This window comes from Oreochromis aureus, linkage group 4 (assembly GCF_013358895.1).
Source record: "Oreochromis aureus strain Israel breed Guangdong linkage group 4, ZZ_aureus, whole genome shotgun sequence".
In the NCBI taxonomy this organism is placed as follows: domain Eukaryota; kingdom Metazoa; phylum Chordata; class Actinopteri; order Cichliformes; family Cichlidae; genus Oreochromis; species Oreochromis aureus.
The window spans coordinates 580,301-607,398 of record NC_052945.1 but is presented as its reverse complement, the minus strand read 5'-3'; the positions used below and the strand labels follow the sequence as shown (position 1 = coordinate 607,398).

The following is a 27,098-nucleotide window of genomic DNA, read 5'->3' as shown; positions in this document are numbered from 1 at the left end:
TTAAGGAGAACATGCCACAAAACAGAATGACAGTGGAAGAAAACCAAACTACACAGGCTCTGTCTTAGAAATCTCATCCTTAAATGAAAAATGTCAGATCAGAATATTTTTTCGACTCATATTAAAAACAAGAGAAATCCCCAGACTTTGTTTGACAAAATCAGTGCTACTGTGTCCCCAGATATGGTACCTCTAAATGTGCAAAGCAGACAGAAAAAAATGTCTTCAATTTTTTGTTGATAAGATCAAAGATATCAATGCCAACATCTCCCCCTAAAGCTTTCTGCTAGCGAGGTGCCCCCTTCTCACTCTTGGTCTACTTTTACACCTGCGACATTTGATGATATGGTGGGATTAACAGATAAAATGAAGCAGTCTTCAAGCGCCTCAGATATTCTCCCCACCAAGCTTTTTATCAAAGTCTTTTTAATGTTTCTCTTCAGACTGGGGTGGGCTTGCTTCTATGCTCTTCTCTTTGTGTGCTGCAGTCACTAACACATCGCCAGTGCACCATCGAGATCGTGAATCAGAGCATCTACACTGTGCAACCACAGGTGACTGCATGCTTTTGGCTTTCACTGTATTTGTAGTGTAGACATTACTTTTAATAAGTATGACCTGTTTTCCTTCTGCTTATTTCCTTCCAGTTAAAAATATTTCCTGAATTTATTCTGCACAAGTCCATGTTTGCCTTCAGATGGGTTTAATTATTCAAGACTTTTCCACTGGTTCTCTGACCAGTGCGCATATCATCAGTGGTGCACAACCAATCGACAAAGCAAGCTGATGGGAACATCGCTGTCTTGCTCTCTATTCCTTATGACTTTAAGTCTGTGCCCCCCCTAAGCTCAGAGTGTAAGCATCACCATGACCGTTCATCCTAACCATCACAGCTCCATCTCCAGGCTTCATATCCATCCATCATCAAATCTCACAGAAAAAAAAAAAATATATATATATATATACAGTGTCTCACAAAAGTCAGTACACCTCTCACATTTTTGTAAATATTTTCATTGGACAACATTGAAGATATGACACTTTGATACAATGTAAAGTGTGCAACTTGTATAACAGTGTGAATTTGCTGTCCCCTCTAAATAACTCAACACAAAGCCATTAAGTCTAAACCACTGGGAACAAAAGTCAGTACACACCTAAGTATATATATGTGTGTGTGTGTGCGTGAGCATTTTCTCCCAGCTATGAATCTTTTGCTTTTGTTCTTTGTGGTAACTCTCATTAAATTCTGCACAGGTTGTGACCTGGTCTGAAAGTTTCCCGCTGGGCGGAGCGTAGTCATGGTGACATGGCGGATGTCTATGGGACGCTTCATGGATCCATACTTACTGAAGATTATGAAACAAATACATATGAAGTCCATAAAACCAGCTTGTATGCTTGTTGTGTGTATTTAGCAGGAGAAGTAATAACACATGACCAATGCTGAACCTGTAACAATTGCAGTATACTTATTTCTATGCTTGATGGACCTCTACATTTTATTACCATACAAACAAGCCCTTTGCCCCACATTCAGTTTTCAGTTTGTTTCCACAGTTTTAATGGATTTTGCTGTTTCCTGTGATTCCTAGGATGTTTCCTCGGTTTTATACAGCTGTGTTATTAGCCCTTTGGCAAGGATGGCCAAAGGGCTAATAACACAGCCGTATACTCTCTATTCCCACTATTGAGCATTACTCTGAGAAGAAGTGCCAGTTTTTCCAACTCTTGTTAATCAGTAAAAAAACAAAAAACAAAAACACATCACTATGATAAAGTGTTATTTGTTCTGTTTAAAGTGCACAAACTTGACTGATTCATACTCATCATTTACACTCATCCTCCTACAGCTTGCACAGAGACACTGAGGACTGGATGTTAAACATCAGGTTAAAGCCCAGCCTGGAGTCACAGCCAAAGCCTGCATACAAAGGCTCGGTGAAGGTGGTGTTGAAGGTGTGAAGGTGGATCAGAGTGTCACAGGAGACTCTGTAGAAAGACACAATGCCGGCAGGATAGTCTACATACACTGCTATTCTCTTAGAGAAAGAGGATGAGGATGAGGAAGGGAAGTACATCTCTTTCCCTTGGTTGTTGTGGCAGACAGCGTAGCGGTCAAGAAAGCAGCTCAGACTCCAAGACTGATCGTTTCCTCCAAACCTGCTTCGAGGGCTGTTCCCTTTTCTTTTGATTCCTCTGTAACTCACACATATGTCCACTAGTCCCCTCCACTCCACCTCCCAGTAACAGCGACCGCTCAGTTCATTTTTACACAGAAGCTGGGGCCAACTGTCGAATCTGTCTGGATGATTCGGATATGACTGAAAGTCTGACGCTGTCACCGTCATGTTGTTGTTGGACAATCTGAGGGCTCGGCTTACTGTGTTTGGGTCTATCTGCAGCTCGCAGGCATCTGATGGAGACAAAGCACACAGCAAATCACGTTAGCGGGTTTCATTCCTGTTAACAGTATGCAGGCAAATATTCCTAGATCTAAAAAAAACATTTGATACAGTTGATCATGAACTGTTCATTAATGAACCTGAAAGGCATGGGATCCGGAGGGGGTTGTACTGCACTGGGCAAAAACGTATTCAACTGACAGGAAACGGTTTGTGAGGTTGGGAGAATATTAGTCATTATACTTGGACATTGCACGAGGTATTCCACTAGGTTCTGTACTGGGTCCAAAACTACTCTTTAGCTGTCTGAAATATCAAAATTAGTTTTATTTGCAGATGGCACAAATAAAAATCTAATGGAGCTGCTGGAGATGGTGGCTTCAGAAATGTGCATCAAACTGGTGTGCCAGGAACAAAGTATCATTGAATCGAAACATCATTAAATTGTGTTATTTGGGAGTTCTCAAAGACACCCGCAAATCCAGATTCATATGAATGGATCCTTTTCCTGCAATAGACGTAGGCTGCTGGAGATTCCCATGATGCACTGGGTGTTTCTTCTTCACTCACTATGTGTTAATAGACCTCTCTGCACTGAATCATGTCTGTTATTAATCTCTGTCTCTCTTCCACAGCATGTCTTTATCCTGTCTTCCTTCTCTCACCCCAACCAATCACAGCAGATGGCCCCGTCCCTCCCTGAGCCTGGTTCTGCCGGAGGTTTCTTCCTGTTAAAAGGGAGTTTTTCCTTCCCACTGTCACCGAGTGCTTGCTCTGTGTTGGTTGGGGTTTTCTGTGTTTTCTTTGTATTATTGTAGGGTCTTTTTTACCTTACAATATAAAGCACCTTAGTGATTTGCTGCTAGATAGATAAAATTGAATTGAATTGTTTTTTAGTTTCTTTTTTCTGTGACGTGTCAGAATAAACTGAGTAAAATCACTTACACTTCTTTAAGCCGGGTTTCAGCCTCTGCTCTCCACCATGGTCCAATCTGCATTACAAAACAGCCATTTACTGGTGCAGTTATGAACTGCTTCACACTTTAATCGATTGAAATGATTAAGGCTGGGAATCAAAGAGTAACTCACAAAATAACACTATCACAACATGCATGATACTTTTGAATAATCGTGTAACTGAAAATGAAAATTTACCATAAAAATGCAAAACTCAAGCATTATGCAGTGTTTTGCTACATTACTGTTCCATGTATATGTGCACAGTTTGTCAGATTCATTGACTGCATTGTCTACTTGATGATAACGTATCAGAAAAGTTAAACTTTTGGTTTCAATTTCAAATTTCAATTTCTATTTATTTATATAGCAGTCTTCACAGGATAAAAACCACAGAGTGCTTCACAGTGATATACAGACAGATTTACATAAAACAGCACAATCAAACGTTCATCACAAATCTAATTAAAAGCCAATCTAAATGCAACATTATCTCTTTACCGGGTTTTTAGTGCATGGCTGAGTAAGTTCTTGTAATCTGCCCTGGTGTGGGCAGGCTGGTGGCTTTGGAATCCTGACTGACACCCCCATCACCTCTGTGGACTCATTCCGTTTCCTGGGTACCACCATCACCCAGGACCTGAAGTGGGAGCCCACCATCACCTCTGCCATAAAGAAGGCCCAGCAGAGGATGTACTTCCTGAGGCAGCTGAAGAAATTCAACCTGCCAACACGGACGATGATGCAATTCTACACTGCAGTCATCGAGTCCATCCTCACCTCCTCCATCACCGCGTGGTACGCTGGAGCCACTATCAGGGACAAACTGAGACTGCAGCGTGTTGTGCGCTCTGCTGAGAAGGTGATTGGCTGCAAACTCCCATCTCTGCAGGACCTGTACACCTCCAGGACACTGGGGCGTGCAGCTCGGATCACAGCTGACCCTTCTCACCCTGGACACAGTCTGTTTGACCTGCTCCCCTCAGGCAGGAGGCTCCGGTCCATTCGCACCAGAACCTCTCGCCATAAGAACAGTTTCTTCCCCTCTGCTGTTGGACTCATGAACAATAACCACATGACTGTTCCCACCACAATCACATGACCCTATCTGTTCCATCATCACCTGCATTCATGTATATATCTATCTGCTCAGCACTTTTTTTTTAGTTTTATGTTTATTTAAGTGTTGTTTTACAGTATGTTTGCACTAAGTATTGCAGCAATTTCCTAATGTTGTAAACCTGCTCAACATTTGGTAATAAAACCCTTTCTGATTCTTTCCTCTCTCATTCTCTCTAAAGACTATCTCTGGGTTTCAGAAGTGAGAAGTAAACTCTCCACACCTACTATCAGATCGTTACATGGAGAAACCTTTTGAATACAAGCGTGCTCACGTACACAGGTGTGCACAGGTGTATACAGACACACACTGTCTTCCTTGGCTGCTGCCTCAAAGCATATCATGCGTTGTCAGTCTTGTGTGCTGCTCAGTAACATTCAATATTTATTATTTATTATTACTTATACTTATCTAGGTGTTGCTGTGGTCTCCCTACTGTGTTGTTCTCTTTTTGCTTGTTTTCTTTTTTTTCTTCCAGCAGGTGATCCAGTGGATTTTCTCTCTGTCCCTCTTCCCTCCTTTTTTTCTCAAACTTGTCTTGTCTACATCTTTCCTTTTCCTATTTTTCCCACAGTCATGTCTGGTCCAATTGTAATAACTAATTAACTATACAACTAACTAAAAAAATAATAATATAATTAAACAATAATAATAAAGATCAATTAAGTGGACCAGTAGGGCAAAGCTGTAATGATCCACTTGGAAAAATAAATCCACTGGGCATTTCTCTTGGCCTTCACACAATAATGCTGATTGCTACAGTGCTGAATGGGACAGGCAAAAGAAAAAAAAGTAACGAAGTACAAATAATTTTTTAGTGTACTTAAGTACAATTTTCAGCTATCTGTTCTTTACTTGAGTAGTTTTTTCTGACTAGTTTTACTTTTATTCCTCGCATTTCTACATTTGTTCATATTGTCAAACCTGCTGCTAAACAAACTGCAGGTCAGCTGATCACAGCCTGTACACTAAGAAAATCTACTGGAGAGTTATGATTATTTTCCCTGAACCTTACAGCTGATTTTAGGTTCCCCCACCTGCTGAATCCACTTTAACCCCTGACTGTGCACATTTTCCTGTCAATATATAAAATAAAGAATTTTTGTCCTTCTTTAAACTAAAGTCAGACTAAAGTTTGAATTCCCCTTGACTGATATGACTTTATTTTTATGTTAATATAACACAGGGTTCAGTGAGCTTTGCACAAAAATAGAAACATCCTCCAAAGAAACTACTTTTCATTTCTCTCTCTGAGTTTCAGAGCCTTCACTTTTTTACTAGATGAAAACAGCTGAATCAGTTCGCTGGACCATCCTTTGCGATGGACCATCTGACCATTCATGAAAAAACCATTTAAAAAAGTGGTGCAGCTCGTATATATATTAACTGTAATTGGATGTTTATTATGGTGAAATATTTTGAATTTTTTTAAAAACAGTTTGATAAACTCACAGCTGAACTCTGGCATCACACTGCTGGAACAAAAACTACTTTTCTTTGAGCTGTTGCTGCATGAAGAACAGAGTTCTCCAGATTATAAGATAGAGATGGCACGATACCACTTTTTTATGTCCGATACTGATATCATAAATTTGGATATCTGCTGATACCGATATGAATCCAATACAGTGTATTTTGTAATCAATAAAACTGTTTTTTATAAACATCTTGCTGCATTTTGTATAAGTTCATACTCAAGTTTTAAAAAACAAAACACTAAAGCTATTCTGTTATACCTGTATGCAAAAAATACACTGCACCCTAAATATTTCATACTTCAGCCTAAACTTAAACCTGCACCATCCTCCATAAAGAGTACTTAGCAGAAATTAAACAACCTAACTAACAGGGTTGCCAACTCCCTGCAAAAATGTTAGGGAACCACCCCCCACCCTCCGCCTCGCGATGCTTTAATCTGTAATCAACTTTAATTTAATGCACATGTAAAAAAAAAAAATGCACAGAAATCAATTATTTTTCTACAATAATTAAATAGATTCAACATCTTTCTTCAACAGAATTGCAGACTGCACAGATGGTACCTTCCCAAAGGAAAAAGTACTATAGCTTACTATTAGACTTAATAGTTAATATATACAATAATGGATTTCTATACATTTAATCAGATGACCACTTTGGTTGTAAGATTCAGATAATTATTTATTAAAAGCCAGATATTTTAAATGAGAATAATAAAGAAAAGTATTTCTTTGTCCCCCCCTTTCCCTGTTAATGCCCTACCTGCCCCCCTGGCAACACTTTACTAGACCCGCCCCTGCACAGTTACCAGCTGTCAGCTACTTAGAAAAGGATCCTGGTGTTATTTGTCTCTCAGAAACAGCTCATAACTTCAACTCATTCATGTCACCTAAAAGGTAAACCTGTTTCTCCATCACCTGTTCAGCTCTGATGATTCAGTAAGGACATCTCCTGGTTTCATCTTCATGTTTCCCTCTCACCACATATCCAAACCGACATCATGGCCAGCAGCTTTACAGCTGTGGCTCCAGCAAACATCAGCTGATACTAGAAATTAATATTAAATCAATTCTAACAACAGTTGATCAAGCTTAAACGTGCTGCTGTTGTTTATCCGCTGACTTGCGACAGAAAAGCCGATCAGCTGATCATTGATCAGTTTCATGACTGAAGTAGCAACAGGAGAGGGAGGGGGAGAGTGAGAGAAGAAGAGGCAGCTGTGCAGCATAAAGACAGAAGTCCAGCTTTGTTTTTTTGTTTGTTTGTTTGTTTTCATTCTAGCTGAAGTACGGGACAAATCGCTTCCTTTTCACCTCAATATGGAACTCCGATGGCCAGCCCAGCTGTGGTTCCATATATCAGTTGTTAAGCTTAACGTGGAAATTCTATGCAAAAATTCAGAGATGAACTTACACACTTGCTTTACTTCTCTGGGATAGTTTTCTCCGAGATTAAATGCCGCGGTTTGGAAGCACAGCGAGGCTCCAAATGCTCAACCAGACCGCCGACAGGTCTCCAGACAGCAGCCGCTCTATCACGTGACACATACTGCTCCGATGCGCTGAGCTGGGTTACGCCAAGTAGCACGTTTTGTGGGGTGATTTTGTGATACTTCGGATCGGATTACATTTTTTATTTCTCTCCGATATCCGATCCAGTAATTTAGGTCAGTATCGGACCGATACCGATACATAATACCGGATTGGTCCATCTCTATTATAAGGTATCTCCTCAGCTCTTTCTGGGATAGTGACGCGGCTGCCCCTCCGTTGGTCTTCCTGGGTCTCTTGTGCTCTGAGGGCCTCTGGATGTCTGGAGTCTTGATCTCCTCCATACCTGCTTCATGCCCTGGAGGACGGGGCTGTGGCCCCCCCACACCCTCTAGCAGATCACTACATGAAGGAACCTTTTAAAAACAAGCGCGTCCATGCTCACAGGTGTACACACGGGTGCTCACACACACACACACCACCCTTTTTGGCTCCTACCTCAAAGCACGCTGTGCGCTGTCGATCTTACGTGCTGCACAATAATGTCTAACATTTAGTATTTACTGTTACATTCCCATAGATCATCGTGATGTTGTTTATTATGTTGCTCTTTTTTTTTTTCTTCTGCTTGTTTTGTTGGTTTTTGGATTTTTTTGCCCTTTATCACCGTCCCTCTTCCCCGCTGTTTTTCTTTCCCTTTCTTTCCCCCAGTCAAGTCTGTCCTGTGTTCAGCAAGTGAAAATAAAATAAAATAAACAATAAAAGGGGAATCAAATAGACCATTACGGCAAGGCTGGGATGGTCCATTTGGTAAAGTAAATCCGTTGGGCATCTTTCTTCACCTTTAGACAATAATTCTGATGGCAAAAGAGCCAAACGGGACAGCCCCGCGCCCCCCCCCCCCCCAAAAAAAATAAGGTATATTAACTGACAAAAGTGTGTTTATATTTCTGTGGAATCAGTTTGCATTATTAATGTCTTTTGCAGTATTACAGCCTTTAAGATTATCATGGATTCATGTTTACTTCAGGTGAGCTGGGATAAACGTGGAATGGAGCTAATTATACTGCAGTCACAGGAATGGTAAATAGGGAGAAGGAAAGTTCTACGGGATCACAACAGCTAAATATAAGAAAATAACATGGATTTAATTTTATTGGCTGCAGCAGATTTACTAAGCAGGGGAAATTATTGTGATGCCACAGGTGATCTACTAAATTTCTCCTGAATTTCCCCAGTGAGGGACACTAAAGAATATTTCTATTCTATTCTAACAATGTGCAATCATTTATTTACACATTCACTTTAGTAAAAACCTGAGGTGAACTGGATGAACGTTTGCTAAGAGCAGTGCAATTTAATGGCTCAAAAATGCACAAACCAGAGCAGGGAGAGTTTTGGGCCCATCAATCAAAATAATAACTCAGGTTATTATTTTGTGTTTTTCTCAAAAACAGTGCAGTAATTTAGATAAATCAGAGGAAGCTGAAGGAGAATCAGTATGCTTTTTAAGTTGTGCTTCTGGCAGAACTCCCCAGCACTGTGCAAAGGGTCCTGAGGATTGAGACTCAGGTGGAGCTCATGATTTATTCAGAGGAGAGCTGCATTAGTGCAACGTGAAATATGTGTCAAACAGCTGACCTGTATGATGTGCAGAAGAAGAAAAAACAGCGGTCCTGTTACTGCTATGTTACCACAATTGCAAATGTACAGATTGCTGTTAGATTTAATATTGCAATATGCAATATTAAATCTAACAGCACGGTACACGGTAACATGAATTCATTAATAGCAGCACTGCCACTGACATTTGTTATACTAGGGACCTTTGGCATCCACCGTATGTGAAAATTACATCAGAACACGTATGCTTCTCGTTCTTTCAGAGCATACCTGAGAGTATCCAGTCTCCAGTTTGGATCATCCAGTCGAGCAGACAGCATATCTGCTCCCGTGTCACCTGGATGATTGTAGCTCAGGTCCAGCTCTCTCATATGTGAAGGGTTGGAGCTCAGAGCCGAGACCAGAGAAGCACAGCCTTCCTTTGTGACCATGCAGCCTGACAGCCTACATGGAAATCATGAAAAAGCTTCAATATTTAAGCTGAAGAATAAAAAAGTCTGTATTATCAAAAATCTGCAAAGAATACTATGCTTCATTTTTTTTTTTTTTTTTTTTTACTGATAATGACTAACTTAAGAATCTCCAGTATACAGTGTGGACTCTGCAGTCCAGTGGACAGCAACGTCACTCCTGAATCCTGAAGATCGTTGTTGCTCATATCCAGCTCTCTCAAACTGGAGGACTGGGAGCTGAGAACTGAAGACAAAGCTTCACAGCTTCTCCATGACAGCTTGCAGCCACTCAGCCTATGATGAAAAAGAGACAAAACTTAAACACTTGAAACATTCAAATAATTACTGCTTTAGTGACCACTGGTCACCTCGCTTCATTTTAAAGCAGTAGCTAGATATGCATTTTTAAGAAATGGATATCTGCACTGCTGATGATTCAAGACACAAATCCAGCCTCACCGAGTCACAAGCTAGCACACTCCTAGTGTTACTCTGTTCCCAAATGGGAATGTTCAATCTGGAAGAACCTTCAGCATAAAATCTGAGCCAAATCAAACATGTAAGTCCATGACCCACATATCTCCAACCTTCCTTTCATATCAAACATCCTTGAAAGAGTAGTTGTCAAACAGCTAACAGATCATCTGCAGAGGAATGGCTTATTTGAAGCGTTTCAGTCAGGTTTCAGAGCTCATCACAGCACAGAAACAGCTTTAGTGAAGGTTACAAATGATCTTCTTATGGCCTCTGACAGTGGACTCATCTCTGTGCTTGTCCTGCTAGACCTTAGTGCTGCGTTCGATACTGTTGACCATAATATCCTATTAGAGCGATTAGAACATGCTGTAGGTATTACAGGTACTGCACTGCAGTGGTTTGTATCATATCTATCTAATAGACTCCAATTTGTACATGTAAATGGAGAGTCCTCTTCACACACTAAGGTCAATTATGGTGTTCCACAGGGTTCAGTGCTAGGACCAATTCTGTTTACATTATACATGCTTCCCCTAGGCAGCATCATTAGAAGACATAGCATAAATTTTCACTGCTATGCAGATGATACGCAGCTCTATCTGTCCATGAAGCCAGGTAACACACACCAATTAGTTAAACTGCAGGAATGTCTTAAAGACATAAAGACCTGGATGGCCGCTAACTTTCTGCTTCTTAATTCAGATCAAACTGAGGTTATTGTACTCGGCCCTGAAAATCTTAGAAATATGGTATCTAAGCAGATTCTTACTCTGGATGGCATTACCTTGGCCTCCAGTAACACTGTGAGGAACCTTGGAGTCATTTTTGACCAGGACATGTCCTTCAACGCACATATTAAACAAATATGTAAGACTGCTTTCTTCCATTTGTGCAACATCTCTAAAATTAGAAATATCCTGTCTCAGAGTGATGCTGAAAAACTAGTTCATGCATTTATTACTTCCAGGCTGGACTACTGTAATTCTTTATTATCAGGATGTCCTAAAAACTCGCTGAAAAGCCTTCAGTTAATCCAAAATGCTGCAGCAAGAGTCCTGACAGGGACTAGAAAGAGAGAGCAGATTTCTCCTGTTTTGGCTTCCCTTCATTGGCTTCCTGTTAAATCCAGAATTGAATTCAAAATCTTTAAAATTTTAAAGATTCCCATGATTCAGTAAGTTTTTCTTCTTCACTCACTGTGTGTTAACAGACCTCTCTGCACTGAATCGTACTTGTTATTAATCTCTGTCTCTCTTCCACAGCATGTCTTTATCCTGTCTTTCCCCTCTCACTCTGCTGTGGTGACTTCTTGGGAAATAAGCAGGTGTATGAACCTTTTGTTAACATTATCATATACAAATACTTTTATACTCTAAAGCAATGTTATGCAACTATTCTTACTTAGAATTACAGCTGTAAAATCTTCTTGATGGCACCTGACTTGTAAGAGGAAAATTGGCCTTTCTGTCAGGAACCATTGTATCCTGTTCGCTCCAGCTGTTGCATTTAGCTGAGCTGTCACAATTACTTTATGTGAGAGAACACCCACTGTAGGTTTTCAGCAAGCTATGACACTGACATATTCTGTATTTACAGCAGCGGCAAATATACCAAAAGCATGATAATAGAGAAAGCGCAGAAGAGAGCAAAATAGAGGCCAGAAACATATGTGTGGCTTGGCCTTTTTGTTATTGGACTAGTAAATAACATCATCTTGCTTGCTATGTCTCGCAATGTCAACTCTGTAAGCTCTGCAAGGCGATTTGCTTAGGAGGAGTTATATTATATTTGGTTTTGTGGATGACTCAATTATCCATGAACTTACAGAATTTTTCTAGAGGTTCTGACCACCGGCAGCAGCCTCAGAAGAGCCTCCTCTGAAGCGCAGTATTTCTTCAGGTCAAACACATCCAGATTTTTTTCTGATGACAGTAAGATGAAGAGCAGTGTCGACCACTGAGTGGGAGACAGTTTATCTATGCAGAGACTTCCTGAACTCAGGTATCGTTGGATCTCCTCCACTAGAGAACGATCATTCAGTTCATTCAGGCAGTGGAACAGAAGGATGCATTGTTCTGGACCAGGATTCTTCCTGATCCTTTTCTTCACATACAGGATTGCTTTCTGATTGTTATGTGAGCTACTTCTTGTTTGTGTCAGCAGGTCTTGTAGGAGAGTCTGATTGGTCTGCAGTGACAGACCGAGGAGAAAGCGGGCAAACAAATCCAGGTGACCGTTTGGGCTCTTTAACGCTGTCTTCACTGCATTTTTTTGGATATTCAGAGCTGTAGAAGAGTTCGATTTACTGAAACACATGAACAGACTTTGCACGGTGAGTCGGGGGACAGGCATCACATTTCTGTTGTAGCTAAACAGTGATATGGTCACATGAACTGCAGCTAGAAACTGATGAATGCTTTGGTGAGTAAAGCTGAAGATATTCTTCTGGTCCTGTTCCTTCCTTTGTCCACAAACCTGCTTGAAGATCTTTGTGAACAGTCCTGCGTACTTTGATGCTGCTCTGACATGAATGCCACTGCAGCTCAGCTCCTCCTCAGTAAAGATGGCGTTTCCTCTCAGCAGCTGGTGAAAAGCTAGTTCAGCCAATGACATTATGTACCGAATGCACTTTTCTGGGACATCCTTCTGCTTTGTGTGGTTAATCTGAACCGTCAGGAAGTGGATGTACAACTCAGTCAGGGTCTTGGGCAGCTCTCCTCCCTCGCTGGTTTTCAGCACATCCTCCAGAACTGCAGCCGTGATCCAGCAGAAGACTGGGATGTGGCACATGATGTGTAGTCCTTGGGATGTGTTGATGTGGGCGACCATCCTGTTGGCCTGCTCCACATCTTGGAATCTCTTTCTGAAGTAGTCCTCCTTCTGAGGGTCAGTGAACCCTCTGACCTCCGTCACTCTGTGAACATACTGAGGGGGAATTCGATTGGCTGCTGCAGGTTGTGTGGTTATCCAGAGGCGAGCAGAGGGAAGCAGTTTCCCCCTGATGAGGTTGGTTAGCAGCACTTCTACTCCGGCTGACTTTGTCACATCAATAGACTTCTCTGTTTTTCCTGTGAAGTCGAGCTGAAGGCGACTTTGATCCAATCCATCAAACACGAACAGAAGTCTGAACTCACTTGTGTCCCCTGAGTTCTGTAAACTTGTGAAAATGTCATTTAAAGTCTCTTCTTTGATACCACTGGCAGAATAATATGGGATACATGTATGGATGAGCTCTGCCAGGCTAAATGTTTCTCCTTTCCATAAACTCATCTGCTGACAGTCAAAGGGGAAGATCAGATGTAAGTCTTGATTGGTTCTTTTTTCAGCCCAGTCCAACAAAAACTTCTTAACAATGGATGATTTGCCAATTCCCGCTATCCCGCTGGTCAGCACTGTCCTCACAGCAGTGCCCTCACTAGAAAACTGTTGGAAGAGGTCACTGGGTTTAACCGCCCTCTCTGACTCGAGGTCAGCCAGCCTGACCTCTTGTTGTGAACAGGAGTCTGTGGTCCGTCTCTCTGTAATAAACAGCTCTGGGGTCACGTCATACAAACGTTCCTCAGTCTGCTTCTCAAGTCCCTCCTGAGCACACCTGAAGATGTTCTGGAGTTCAGACTGCAGTGTGACTTGGTACGATGTTTCAGGTTGTGGAGGCGGAGCTGCTGGCATGCATCTCACATCTGTGGGGAGCAAAGACACACCCATGAAAAGTCTGCTGTGTGAAACACCAACACAACAACCTGTTTGTGCGCACAACCTGCATGCAGTCTGTTGCAGTTGCTCCTGTTTTTCCTCCATCCTTTAAACTTTTTAAGCGTAACTTTTTTACTTTCTTTGTGTTTCATCTGTTTGCACCATTTAGTTAAATTTTGTAACTTTGTAATAAATATTAATGTTTAATTTAGCTTAGCTAGCTACTCTTCTTACTGTCTTAGAGCAACTGAGACCACGCGATTTCCTCTTGGCCTCACTAAAGAGTTCTGATTCAGATATTTTTAAAAATTGTATAATTCCCTGTAAAAGCATCATCTCTGTGGTGGGATGGGAGCCTGAGCTGAAAGATACTCTAGAAGATACTCCTGAAGACGGGCTGGACTCTGCGAGAGGTGCAGAGCACAGGTGCAAATACTCATTTCCTCCCAGGTTGCTGTCTGTATTCTGTTTTTTCCCCCTGATGGTTCAGAGGGTTGTTTCATACTGTAAAGATCCCATAGTACTGTCTACTGGGTTCTAGAGTCTTCAGCTTTTCAAACTGGAAGCTCCTCTTCTGGTTCCACAGCATATAGTTAGGAGTGGATCAGGTGACCCTGAATCCTCCCTTATGTGTGAGTGTATGAGATATTTTACTGTGGAGTTCACTTTGCCTCAACTGCTTCAGAAGCTGCTTCAGCTGACTGACCTGCTTCCATGACTCACCTTCAGGTCCTAAGTCAGTGCTTGATAAACTTTCCACCTGATCCTTTGTTTCCATCTCATTAAAATCTTTTCGCTCCCTCTCTCCCAGCTCCTCCAGCACTTCCTCCAACTCTGTTGGTGTTGCCATCCTTGGTCCTCTCAGGAATCAGGAGATGTCTTTAGCTCCAGATTCAGCACATCTGTACCTGTGGACATGTGGATCAACAAGAATAAAATAAACCCATGAGTTAGACACAATCCACTGCAGATGGATTTTACTTTACGGCTTTACGGTTTAAACTGTTTGTTTGGTTTTTTAACTGGACTGTTTTCAATGTAATAATGAACAATCCTTCCAAACCACATGTGTGTCTCACATGTGGTTTTAGTGTCAGTTTCACAGAAGAAATGAATAGTTTCACCTCTGTCAATGTCTCCTTCAGACGCTTAGTAATCCTGACAGATTAATGCCACATTACATGAAATCTTTTCTTGCATTCATTTTTTTGTCAGTTAAACATCAACTTAATAAGTTCTTTAAAGAAGCGGCAAAATATGACCTTTTCTTATCTGCCCGTGTTTTCGGTTTAATTTGAGGATATGATCAAATAGACTATTGCACTTTCAGAAGGTTACTAACGGAGACATGAGAGAGAAATAACCTGGAGGTGCGTGGGAGTCATGATAATAACAGCTAAGGAAAGGTGCTTCCTTTATTACCTCCATTAGTAGGGATACACTGCTGTCCCCAATGTTCTGACACAATTTGATATATCATCATTTGTACAAAAAAAAAAAAAAAAAGAATTTCAACATAACTGACAAAGTGATGTTAATCATGTAAATGTTCAATAACAGTGTCATGTTATGCAGTGTGGCAGGCAGGAGCCCGGAAACCAGGAACTCAAGAGACCAGAAACTAGAAAACTAGGAACCGATGAGAAAACAAACACTGAGACCGGCAGCATGGAGGAAACATCCAGCACAGAGAGGGTACGAACAGGGGAACAGGTGGAAACACAACTGGGACTAATCAGACATAGTGAGACGGTGGGACAGGAAAACACTGAACACAGGAAACGAGACTATCAAAGTAAAGCAGGAGACACCCAGAAAGACACAGACAGAGACTGACTGAGGAGACACAGGAAACATGGTACACGGAGCACAGGAGGAGCACAGAAACAGAAACCAGGAGACTAAAACGGATAAATAATGAAATCAAAGCCTATTAATAACACAGAAACACTGGGTAACGGACCCAGGACCATGACAAACACTGCGTTTTCTATTTCATGCTGTGACCTGTTGTTGAGTCACTGAATGTGAACATCGCAGCGCTGTAAGAAATGACAGTAACTTGTGAGGTCTCCAAACCCAAATCATCTTAAATGAAAGTGTGTCTGAGGTTCTTTATAATTCAGTCTGCATCAGTAATGACTGTTGTTGTTTTACAGTTGTTGGAATTATTAGTTAATTTGAACAATAGCCAGCATTCTGCCACAGGCAGCTCATTCACGAGGAGACGTGATGAAGGAGAAGAGTTTCTCTCGGTGAGGCAGTTCAGCTCAGCGGCAGCAGGCTGAAGGAGAATCAATGTGCTTTTAGAATAAAGGATAACTCCTGTGTTAGACATTGCCTGGACTCTGTGAGGTCCTGATAAAGGAGTCTTTTTTTCAGCACTCACGTGTAACACTCAGACATCAATCCAACACGCTAACATGCTCCCAGTAATAACTGCAGTTTGTCAGAAATTTCCCTTTGGTTCATAACAGATCTGACACCAGAGAGAAGAGGCAGGCAATGAGGACCCAGAATGGACCCAAACCTAAAATCATATTGTTTATTAGTCCTGGCAAAACAGAGGCGGGCAGGAACCAATCGAATGCCAAACAGACTGACAGCACACAGGAGGAGATGAGGGTAGAGTGGACACACCTGGGAGCACAGCTGAACAGAATCTAACTAACAAGACAGAGGAAGCAAAACTGGACATCACATGCAAGATGTGGGATTTTCAAAATAAAACACACACACTGTAACCCAGACTAAGACACATGAAGCTGACACAGGGACCGGAGATCCCACACCACTGCCATCTGGCAGACGCTACAGGAGTGTGAAGCAAGGACAGTCCACAGGCCATCAGGCCACTGAATCACTGACTTATTGTCAAACTGTGATTATCTTTAACCCTTTAAAGCCGGTCGGAGCGGGCACGCTCCGTTTTGCGTAACTAATTTTAAATCCCGGTAGAACCAATTCAATTTTCAATTCTCAAAATTTTTTATTGTTCATCACAAAAAAATATACAAATTCTTAACTTTGGACAAAACAAACCTGGAATTACAAAATTAAACTACAAACACCCCAAAGACGAGTAAAAAAAGGAATAAAAATTAAACATTCAAAGGAAAAATAAAAGTTTCTATAAGGGATCCCACATTCCAATTTTTCAACTAACATCCATACATTTTATTTTGCTCCCTTCAGCAAAAGGATATTTTCACCTAAAAAATAATCATTCAACAAATTAAAGGTACTATTTACCACAACTCGTGCAGAAATTTCATATTTTTTAAAAACACAAATATTTCTCGCCCTCCATAATGCATCTTTAACACAGTTCACAGTTATCCACCAACGATCTTCCTCTCTCCGCCCCTTACCTTTCAAAATCCCATACATTATACATTCATATGTTAGGTCCCCTTTATATAGTTCTTTCAACCGGTGCCGCAATAAACACCACACCTCCTAGCAAAAGGACCCAAAACAAATGCCTAACAGTCTCGTCATTCCCACATCTCAATCTTGGGCACTGCGCACTCCTCGTGCACTCTCTTGCCTTCAAAAACACTCTTGTAGGTAAGCATTCCAGAACTGCTTGCCAAGTTAAGTCTTTATGAATATTTAACAAAATCTTGTTGTTAATATTAAAGCCATGCCATTTACAGAGGTTTTCCAGAAGTTTCCCTACTGGAGTCATTCTATCTGTTGGAAATAATAATTCTTCTAAATTGGCCCTGGTTATAGCCTGGGGCATGATCTGGGATGAAAAACACTTTAATGATTTAATCACTATGTCGTAGACAGCAGGATAATGCTCAGAGAAAGGTGTACTAAGGGGGCATCTCCTGCCCGATGCCTTCAAGACTCTCCGACCAATCCAAAATCTTTTAAAATATGGCCAAATCAAATCATTAAAGTCACTAAAGCAAGCCTTAAGGACTGGAGCAATAAACATTGCATTAAGCTTAGATGCAACTTCTGGGTCGGCTCTTCCCCCCATTTTTATTGGTCTATACATAATGTCTCTCTTCAATCTTTCATGTTGGCTCCCCCACAGTAAGCGAAACATGGCTTTCTGCAGGGAAGGAAACAGGTGAGCGCAATCATTTTTTATTGCATATGAAACCGGAGGAGTTGTACTTGCATCTTATGCCATCAGCTTGTCCTAGGTCAGGTTTCCTTCCACATACAGCTTTGCAAAAATTGCATAAAAACCGCTTGCAGGAACAAAAACATAATATTCCAGAAACACGCTTTGCCGATCGATCAGCTGTTCATAACACTTCCTACATTGAAATAGATGTCAGCGGGGAACTATCGCGTGTCCGCCATTACCTGGCCGGAACCGGAAGTGACGTCATTTAGCGGAAACTGTAGTTTTTACTTGTAGGCCTTATAAGCCTGTACTGGTGTTTTTAAAAGTCATGTTTGACTTTATGCTTTTCTGAATAGTTTCTAGGATGCTTAGAACTCAAATTGCACTGCTTTAAATAGTTTATTTTGATGCATATGCTGTTTTCTCTGCAAATTTGCATTATAGGATTGTTTTTCGTTTTTTCTGCAGTATATAAAAATTGGTGTATCTCAAAAATAAAACTATAAATTTCCTGTTGTTGTAAACTAATTTTTGCAACTTTTTTGTATTTAAAGTTTTGAGGGATAAACCTCTTAAATTTCTCTAAGTAGAAATATATGTAAAAAAAAAAAGTTTATTGCACTTTTTGCAATTTATGCAGTTACTATGGACTTAATGCATACATATTATTAAAATTTGGGCTATAACGGTTGTATTGATGTATAGCAACTTGAAATGCTCCCAAAAATGGCTCCACAGCATGTAAAAATATAAAGTAAGCTCTGGCGGACTTGGTTCTATGGTAGGTCTTAAAGGGTTAACCTGTAAATTTGCAAATTTGTACATTTATACACAACATAACACAGCTTCATACAATATAAACAATTACATATTCTGTATATTTTACCACCACGTGTTGTAACTACTTGCTCTTTAAATTCTGACTAAACCCACACATATGCTACAAAGCACTTGCTTTACTTGATTTATTATTTTCTATGCTCTGAGTTAAGTTTGTCCTTTATTTTAGTTAGTTGTTTATTAAACCTGCAAAGTAAGAATTTAATTGCTCTGCGTAAACACTTGTGTTTGCAGTGTAACGACAATAAACTTCTAGAATCTTGAATAATTAGACAAAACACCAAAAACTATAAATCACAAACTCACAAACATTAGAATACTAACTCAAGACTCACTAAGAAGGCAGAAACAAGAATGTAATAATGTGGTAATTTCTATGTTATTACCACTGAATTACCTGCAGTAGTTCCTGTGTAATAAGCAGGAAACAGAGCTACACAATGCAAAACCGCCTCTTTCCATTTAATAACATATGAATAACCATGTTAATAACCCTTTAAAACAACCTTACAGAACAATGATGACTACCAAACACACCTGTGGAAGTTCCTGTGAGATAAGCAGGAATGTAATACCATGGTAATGATAACTGAATAAAACAAGCATCAAGATACAAAATGCTAACAATGAGGTTTAAAAGAATAATAATACATTAGATTTGAGTGCAGAGTATATTCTTTCACAGTATAGTTTATACCTGGATGACAGTGCATGATATGGTAAAAATATTCCTGGTAGCAAAGAAAGTGGAGAACACATTTAAAATGTCCAGTACACATGAATAAGATGCCATCCATGTTCTTCCGCTTGTCCACCACTGTCCTGCACTGCCTTCATCACTGACTGACCTCTAACCACCCAAAGATTCAGCCTCTCCTGCAGCAAGTAGCTGTCAGTTCTGTCAGTGTTGAATTAGAATCAGTCAGAATCAGGATACATTATTAATCTCTGAGGAAATTATGGCATGGCAATTTAAAGTGATGCACACTCACTATTGTCCTAATCAAGTTCATTTTCATCCATAATAAACCAAAAAGATCTGTGTGTTTCTTTTTGCTTTTACTGCAGAGTGAATGGGAGGAGTGCTGACTGCCCTTAATCTTCCTTTCAACACTGAGCACTGCTGCGCTGTTTCCTGCTTATTACACAGAAACTACCACATGGTAATAACATAGAAATTCACTGTGTGTTTATACATCCCTCTGCGTTTTGTTGGGGTTTTCTCTGCATTAGTGTAGGGATTAAAATAAAAAGAGGCGACTGTTGTGATTTAAAACTGAACTGAAAAGATTTTTAACATCAAAACAGCCGATGATCCAATATGTGCATGAATCACCAATGTAAGAATGTACTGAGGTGATATAAAATGTGAATTTGTAGTCCATGTTGTTGACATTGCAGATTCAATCCTGTCACACAGTCTAACATCAGAACTGTCAGATTCTCTGGCACACCCGTCCTTCACCTCATGACATTTTCTACCAAAGTCAGAGAAAAGTTGTTAGGAGGAAGAGGAGGTATGATTATTTGAATCTGACATTTAAATGGTGAGGTCATCCAGCTGCTCAGAGGTCTTTTAATTTGAAAGATCTATCAGAGGGGTTGCATTCTACTAAGAGCAACTTTATACCTGCATTACAACAAAAACATCTTTTGGCCTTCAGATAACTACATGGAGTTGTGTTAGACAGTCACTTTTAGTCCCTCTGTGTCCACAGCACTGCAGCATTAAAAAACCTGACAGGCACTAATGCATTTGGAAATGACCAGGCAGATATACTAATTTATGTTTGCAGATGACAGTAATATATTTTACTGTTGACAGACAATTAATCAGTAACTGCTTTGATAAATATTTGACTGTTGAATCTTTTAAACTTGACCAGACCTACCTAAGAACACTGTTCAGCCTATGCAGGAGGTCTACTGCAGACAGAAAGGGCTTCATGCTATTTTTAAAACGTTTGCAGTCATACTTCCTGAAAATAGTCGGCATGTCTCTGTCCATTTGACAAAAACCGTTACATTTTTTGTCAGCGTTTGCTCCAATGTTACTATACCGAAATAATACTATCTAAACTTGTGGCGTACCCCAGGGATCCCTTTGAAGTCCCAAATTGTTGCTCATTCACATGAAATAACTCCGTGTCGCACAACAGCTTGCACGAGTGGTTTCCTGTACACTGTGGTTTTCACAGTAAGCCTGCGCTGCAACAATTTACTGTGTGATTGAAGATTTTGTGCGAGAAAGAAAGAAAGAAAGAAAGAAAGATGTTCTTTTATCAGCTGACACTTTCATTACAATGAACGAACCACGGCTTCATAAAAAAAAAAATTAAACACGTAACTTCCAGGAAGCAGCAACAGTTTCCCTTCTGACTGCAGATTTCACACCCATGTTAAATCCAATGTCACTTCAGTTGGATTCAGGTTTAGAAACATCTGTAGCTCCAGTTTCATTGTTAAAAGAAATGTGAAAAAAGGCTTTACCTGTTTATTCGCTGGAAGTCTGGACTGATGCTCGCTGCTCTATGAGGGGTACTTAGTTTCAGGAAGTTAACAGATGAAGTGGTTTGGTGTAACCACATCCTCTTACTGCAGCTTAAACTGCAGCCTGACTCATCGTGGGAATTTTTATTATAGATAATAAGAATGAACATTAATAAATCTTTGACTGCACGGACAGCAGGTACCTACTAACCGAAGGGTTGGTGATTCGATCCCAGTCTGCTCCAGCCTGCATGCCACGTATCCTTGGGCACGATATGAACCCCGTGTTGCTCTCTGATGCATCCATCGGAGTATGAATGTGTATGAATGTTAGATTGGAACCACTTAGAAACAGCATTGATGAAAGTTCGTGTGTGAATGGGTGAATGTACAAGTTGTGTAAAGTGCTTTGAGTGCTGAGAGTAGAAAAGCGTTATATAAGAACCAGTCTGTTGACCACTTTGCACCAAAGTGCTGGATTGGATTTTGTCATTTTGTGATTTTCACTGTAAATGAATTCAAACATATATCATAATATTAATGCATATCTACCTCTGACAATAGTTAACACACAGCCAATGGGAACCGCAGCTCAGGCTGTGCAGCTGACATCTTTCCATCTGCAGAGAACAAAGATAAATCGATGGAGAGTCCACCTGAGGAGGGGTGCTCTAAGTTTCCATACCTGCTAATCATTCTTTAGGCTCTCAGACTGAAAGGCCTGAAATCAGACAGAACCACTTCTGAGTTTTAACCTATATTTCTATACAGCAGCTCACAGTTTGATCTTTGATCAGTGTGATATCAGTGTGAAACTGCCACGAATTATCAGCAGAGCCGAACAGCTGACAGTAAACTGTGTAGTGTCGAAAAGGAAAAAGGTCATCGGCCATCGTTTTTCATCTTTAATATTTCTTATTCTGACGTGTTTTAAAAGTTATGTGACTTTATTCTTCATGCAAAATGTTCAGATCAGACTTTTTTGTAACTTTTTCAAGATTCACCTGTCCTGGTTTTATATCTACATACTGTATATATGTAGATAGATGGATATAGATGTGCTGTTTCAGCAGCATGTAACCTGCTGCTGAAACAGCAGATGGCAGCAGAGATCAGTGTGAGAGGTTCAGCCCACATCCAGGGAATACGTCCTCTATCACCTGCACCTCAATATTATATTAAATATCAAAATGTAAGAAATTGAACGTACTTTGTGCAGTCAGCTTTAAAATGCTGCAAACACCAAACCAGACTAATCAGATCTTCCATTTCTCAGGATCCTTCAACTTACAATATTGTGTTTACCTGAACATTTTGTGTGCCTACTGATATAAAAGAGAAGATTGTCACATCTGAAACATTCGTGCCTGCTGAATCTCCTACAATCTCATCTGAATGTAGGAATACATTTCTACAGAAAGTTTCCAATGCTGATTATAAAATACAACTCTAAGCATTTTAACCAAAGTGTAAATGATCATTTGACTTTTTAAAAAAAACTGTGCAAACCTCTGGAAACTGTCATTTTGAACACATTGAGGTGAATTTGACATAATTCTCAGTAATTGGTTGCTTTTGTAGCAGAGAAGTAAACCGTGTGAAACCAAACCCCTCCGTCCCTCAAACACTCACAATACTGGATATTTGTTAGTGATGTCGGTGAAGGCTCCGACGCTGTGTGGGGCGTCTTGGCGAACACAGACTGACCATCAGCAGCGTCCACTGAAGATAAACTCACTGCTCCGAGAAATGAGAAACACCTCAGAGAGTGTTCATATTTGAAGACGTTACAGATACAAATGATTTCAGGAGTAAACTCTGTGTATATATCACCTGATAATTACAGTAACATCCTGACTCTGCGGCCGTCAGCGCTGCAGCAGAGCGCTGGGAGCATTAGAAACCGGCTCTGCTGGACAAACATGGCAACAGGACCTTTTCTAGGTTGCACCATATTTTCTTAAAATGTTTTCAAGGAGATACAGATCGATGGATCTTATGATATTTTATGTTTTCATCACAGTCAGATTTACTAAACAGTGTCAGCACAATCCCCAACTGACCCTCGTGGGTAGTTTTGGGGTGATTTACAAAAAGTTGTGCTGTTCTAAACAAAGGTGCAGTCGCTTCTTTTCAGTATCAAACCTAAATAAAAATACAGGCTTTTATTCGGTGCAATTAGCAGCAGTACATTACATGACGCACACGTTAAGAAAGCATCTGATTTAAATGTTTAAACGCCCCATAGTTTGAGAAAGCATCTCCCACAAATGAAAGTTAGGCTTGATTTAGCAGCTTTGTCTGCAAACAACACAAGATTTGAAATCATCGATCATCTTTTTTATACTTTGTTAAAAAGTTACAGACATGCCAACTGCTGCGGATTAAACCTTCAAAGAAAGTCGATTTAAGTTTTCTTACATTTTAATGACTGAAAAGTTTCATCGGTAGTTTTCTCAGATAAAACTAAAGCATGAAAGAACAAGTGCAGTAACCCCAACACTGTAATAAATGCAGTAAAACTAATTTGCACCTTCTCTCCACGTCGTCTTTTCTCTTGCGGAACCTCTTTGCAACCTGCTGCTCGTTTCCGGATGAATCCTCTCCGATTCCAAAGACGCTGAGTTTGTTTATACACCGCTCTGGCTTTAATCATCTGTTATTAGGACGTTAATCATACTGCTGTGATTGTTTCTGAGAAGCTGTTGGAGTTATTGTTGGAATAACTGCATCGTGAGCTGCTGTGTGAGTGCTTCGTGCTGACCCGACAGTAATACAAACATGCGCGTGTGTGTGATGATGCGAGCAGTTCACTGCTGCCTCGCTGGCTGCAAACGAACTTCCTGACTGAGTGGGTTTCATTCATAAAACCAGAGCGAGTGAATCACATTGTGTAACTCACCTCTGGGCTTCGAGCCGGTGTCTGACGACGACTCCAACAGATCGTTCTTTTTCATCTTCTTTAAAACCTTACAGGTGACCTCCAGGTACTGACTGCTGTAGGTCTGCATCAGGTCCACCGTGTCCATACAGTCCGCCTTCTACCGTCGGCTCTCCGGGATGGGTGGGAAGTCTTCCAGGAAGTCATCTTTCTGCATGTACCACTTATATTCTTTAAATTCCTAGTTTCTCAAATGCTTCAGAATTTCTATCAGCGTCTCTGACTGTATCCCTGCTGGAAAACGGAGAAATCTTTGGCTCTGGAAATGGTACTGCACCACTCTGTGATCACACCTTTAGAAATGACTGCACCACCACTCTGTGAGGTGCTGCACTGATGCATTTTCCCTGCTAAGCACATCCTGTTACTGCAGCTGAAACATGGACAGAAGCACAGCTGAACCTCGTTATTACCACAGTATTTACCTTAATGATTCTTCCTGATGTCCCTCTAAGAATCACTAAAAACAAAGAAAGCAGAAGACACACATGAAACAATAAAAACCTGAACAAAACCTGGACGTAAGCTAACATTAGTCTGTGTTCCTCACCCGCTGCTCTAACAGGTCAAAGGATCAGGTAAGAACTTTCTATTTCTTCTTATTTTAGTCCTTTTATTTTTGGCCCTTTAGGTTTCTCATATTCAGCTGAGCTGGGAATCGTGAAAGCGACAGCTGCAGGTCTGGCTGCTCTCATGGAGGATGACAGATCATCTCAGACTACATTCCTTTTTTACAAGAAAAAAAATGTGCTGACACGTGCATGTCTGTGTTTTCTGTCTGTTCAAATTTACATTACTAAACATGTTTATAAATAAAGTAATGAAATAAATAAATACATACTATAATGATAATAACAGTATGAGTTTATTGATACCTGTGTGTCCCTGAGATGGGACGCGTGCTGCCTCTCAGAACAGCTGGCCACAATATATCGTCCAGGTACACGAAGACAAAAGGCAGCCTGCGCAAGACAGAGTCCATCAATTGCTGAAAAGTCTGGGCGGCGCCTTTCAGACGGCATGCGCAAAAACTCAAACAGGCCGAAAGGGGCAATTATGGTGGTTTTGGGAACGTCTTTGGCACACATGGAACCTGGTGATAAACCCGCACCAAGTCAGTTTTAGAAAAAAAAATCGAGGTCCCGGCAAGGTGGGAAGAAAAATCCCGGATGTGGGGAATGGGGTAACGCCATTCTCTGTGACATTATTCAAACAGCGAAAATCTCTGCACTGCCACCACCAACCGTCTGATTTGGGCATTGGAATCAGTGAAATAACTTCCTTTCCCGCTGAGCTCTTCCTGAAATCTTTGCATCTTTGTGCCAAACACAGTGAAGCAGCTGCTTTGTGTGCTGACCTTTGACCTTGGCAGCGGTTCCAGATGAAGGCTCGGCATGGAGGAGGTCCAAATGGTCACTGTGCCCCTCAGCTGATTTCTACTGATACACCTGATACAGTTTTGGTAATGAAAGACTTAAAAACCCTCAGCTCTGATAAGATATTGTTGCCAAGGTTACATTCATTATTCAGTTAACAGCAGGTTGGTGCTTCTGCAGCAATCACATACCCAGCATGACTGAGGAAGACCGGACGTTGGAGCTGTGCAGGTCTACACTCTGTTTTTGGTTTCATGGCCACAGGTGTATAAAATCAAGTGCTTCATGCAGTCTGATTGGTTGGCTCTGAAGCGGTCACTGACTTCAAGCTGCAGAGCTCCAAACTTCCTCTGGCACTAAAATCAGCACCAGACTGTGCGCTGGGAGCTTCATGGCCTGGGTTTCCGTGGCTGAGCAGCTCCTGCAGGTGCATCGGTACTTCTGTCCAGTTTTAAGCGTTAAGCCCAGGACTTTCTTAAACACTGCAGGACAAATGGAAATGTGTTGAAGATGTTGTGGTGAGCTGTTAGAAAAAGGAAAACGCCTTTACCTCTGCAGGCTGTAACTGAGTACGGGGCATGGGTGCACTATCCCTGTGTGGCTGTATCTGTGTGACCTGTGTGTGGTTTAAGATAACTTATCCTTAAATTTGTTGTGTAGACAGTGAAGATGGCCTAGTGTAGCAGATGTGTTAAATGCTTATTAATTTCACCAAAAACCACTTCTTTATTACATATTTTATTTTGTGTTTTAATCCCATGCCTGTGTGCTCTGTGTGTTTGCGTGGTCGTGCACTACCTCATGACGTAGGCGTGTGCTTGTCTGCTTCGGTCACAGCTCCTTGCAGCATGGCCAGAGGTAAGCTACTGTCACATAGCTCTCAGATGATAAAAGGCCATTAGTTGAAATACGAACATGAGTGAGCTGTTTTGGTCAGTTTAATAGCTGACACGCTCAGTGTGAGTCTTGTCGAGGGCAGAGTTCACTAACTCAAGTTTTTAACAGGTTTTAGCTTGAGGATGCAGCTACAACACTAGCATGCTATGTTAGCCTAGTCGCTAGCAGCGGGTGAAAGAAGTCTCTGCTGTACTTTGTTAATGGTGCACATCGTGTTCTTTTATCAGAGAGCACTAATGAATCCAGAGATCCCGCACTGTCCCCTCACCTTCATGCTAGAACACAACACAAACACACTGGTTACACTGGTGTAGGTTTATTTTCATTTCTAACATTTGTTTTGTATGTTGTTGCATTAACACAGTTGTTCCCAAACTTTTTTTGCTGGGCCCCCCTTTGTTTTACAAGAAAAATGTTCGCGCCCACCCCCCACGCGCACGCACAAACACATCCTCCAAACCAGAGGTTCCCAAAGTGTGGGGCCCGCCCCCTAGGGGGGGCGCAGAGTCATTGCAGGGGGGGGGCGCGGTATGAAGAAAAAAAAAAAAAAAAAAAAAGGAGCGCTGGGACACTGTGGACAGGTTTTTGACGGGGCTCCCACATAAACGCAAACCAGGAGATGAAGCATCGCCAAATATGTTTCCAAACCAACTTCCTTCCAAGCCAAAGACAGAAAAATATGGTGAGGCATATCTTCCCTTTGGCTTCACCTGCACAAGTGCCAAGGTAGGTCTCCCCTGCAAAATTAGTTTCCCTTTGTCGGGAGCA

General features: G+C 41.0%; 1 protein-coding gene across 3 annotated transcripts; it reads right to left on the bottom strand.

Moving 5' to 3' along the window:
* Nucleotides 1–218: 218 nt before the first annotated feature.
* On the bottom strand, nucleotides 219–24,371 carry LOC116319378 (NACHT, LRR and PYD domains-containing protein 12-like). 3 transcript variants are annotated; one of them, XM_039610603.1, is made up of 7 exons: nucleotides 24,019–24,371; nucleotides 14,420–14,604; nucleotides 11,829–13,683; nucleotides 9,647–9,820; nucleotides 9,345–9,518; nucleotides 3,351–3,397; nucleotides 219–2,416 (listed from the first exon to the last, which is right to left on the bottom strand). In XM_039610603.1, exons 2-7 carry the CDS (start codon nucleotides 14,544–14,546, stop codon nucleotides 1,848–1,850), a joined length of 2,946 nt encoding a protein of 981 aa, XP_039466537.1. In that variant the 5' UTR covers nucleotides 14,547–14,604; nucleotides 24,019–24,371; the 3' UTR covers nucleotides 219–1,847. The 3 variants fall into 3 exon arrangements, with proteins under 3 accessions (XP_039466537.1, XP_039466536.1, XP_039466538.1); XM_039610602.1 differs by lacking the exon at nucleotides 24,019–24,371 and adding an exon at nucleotides 21,117–21,164; XM_039610604.1 differs by lacking the exons at nucleotides 3,351–3,397; nucleotides 24,019–24,371 and adding an exon at nucleotides 21,117–21,164 and having other exon boundaries at nucleotides 2,138–2,416.
* Nucleotides 24,372–27,098: the final 2,727 nt, after the last annotated feature.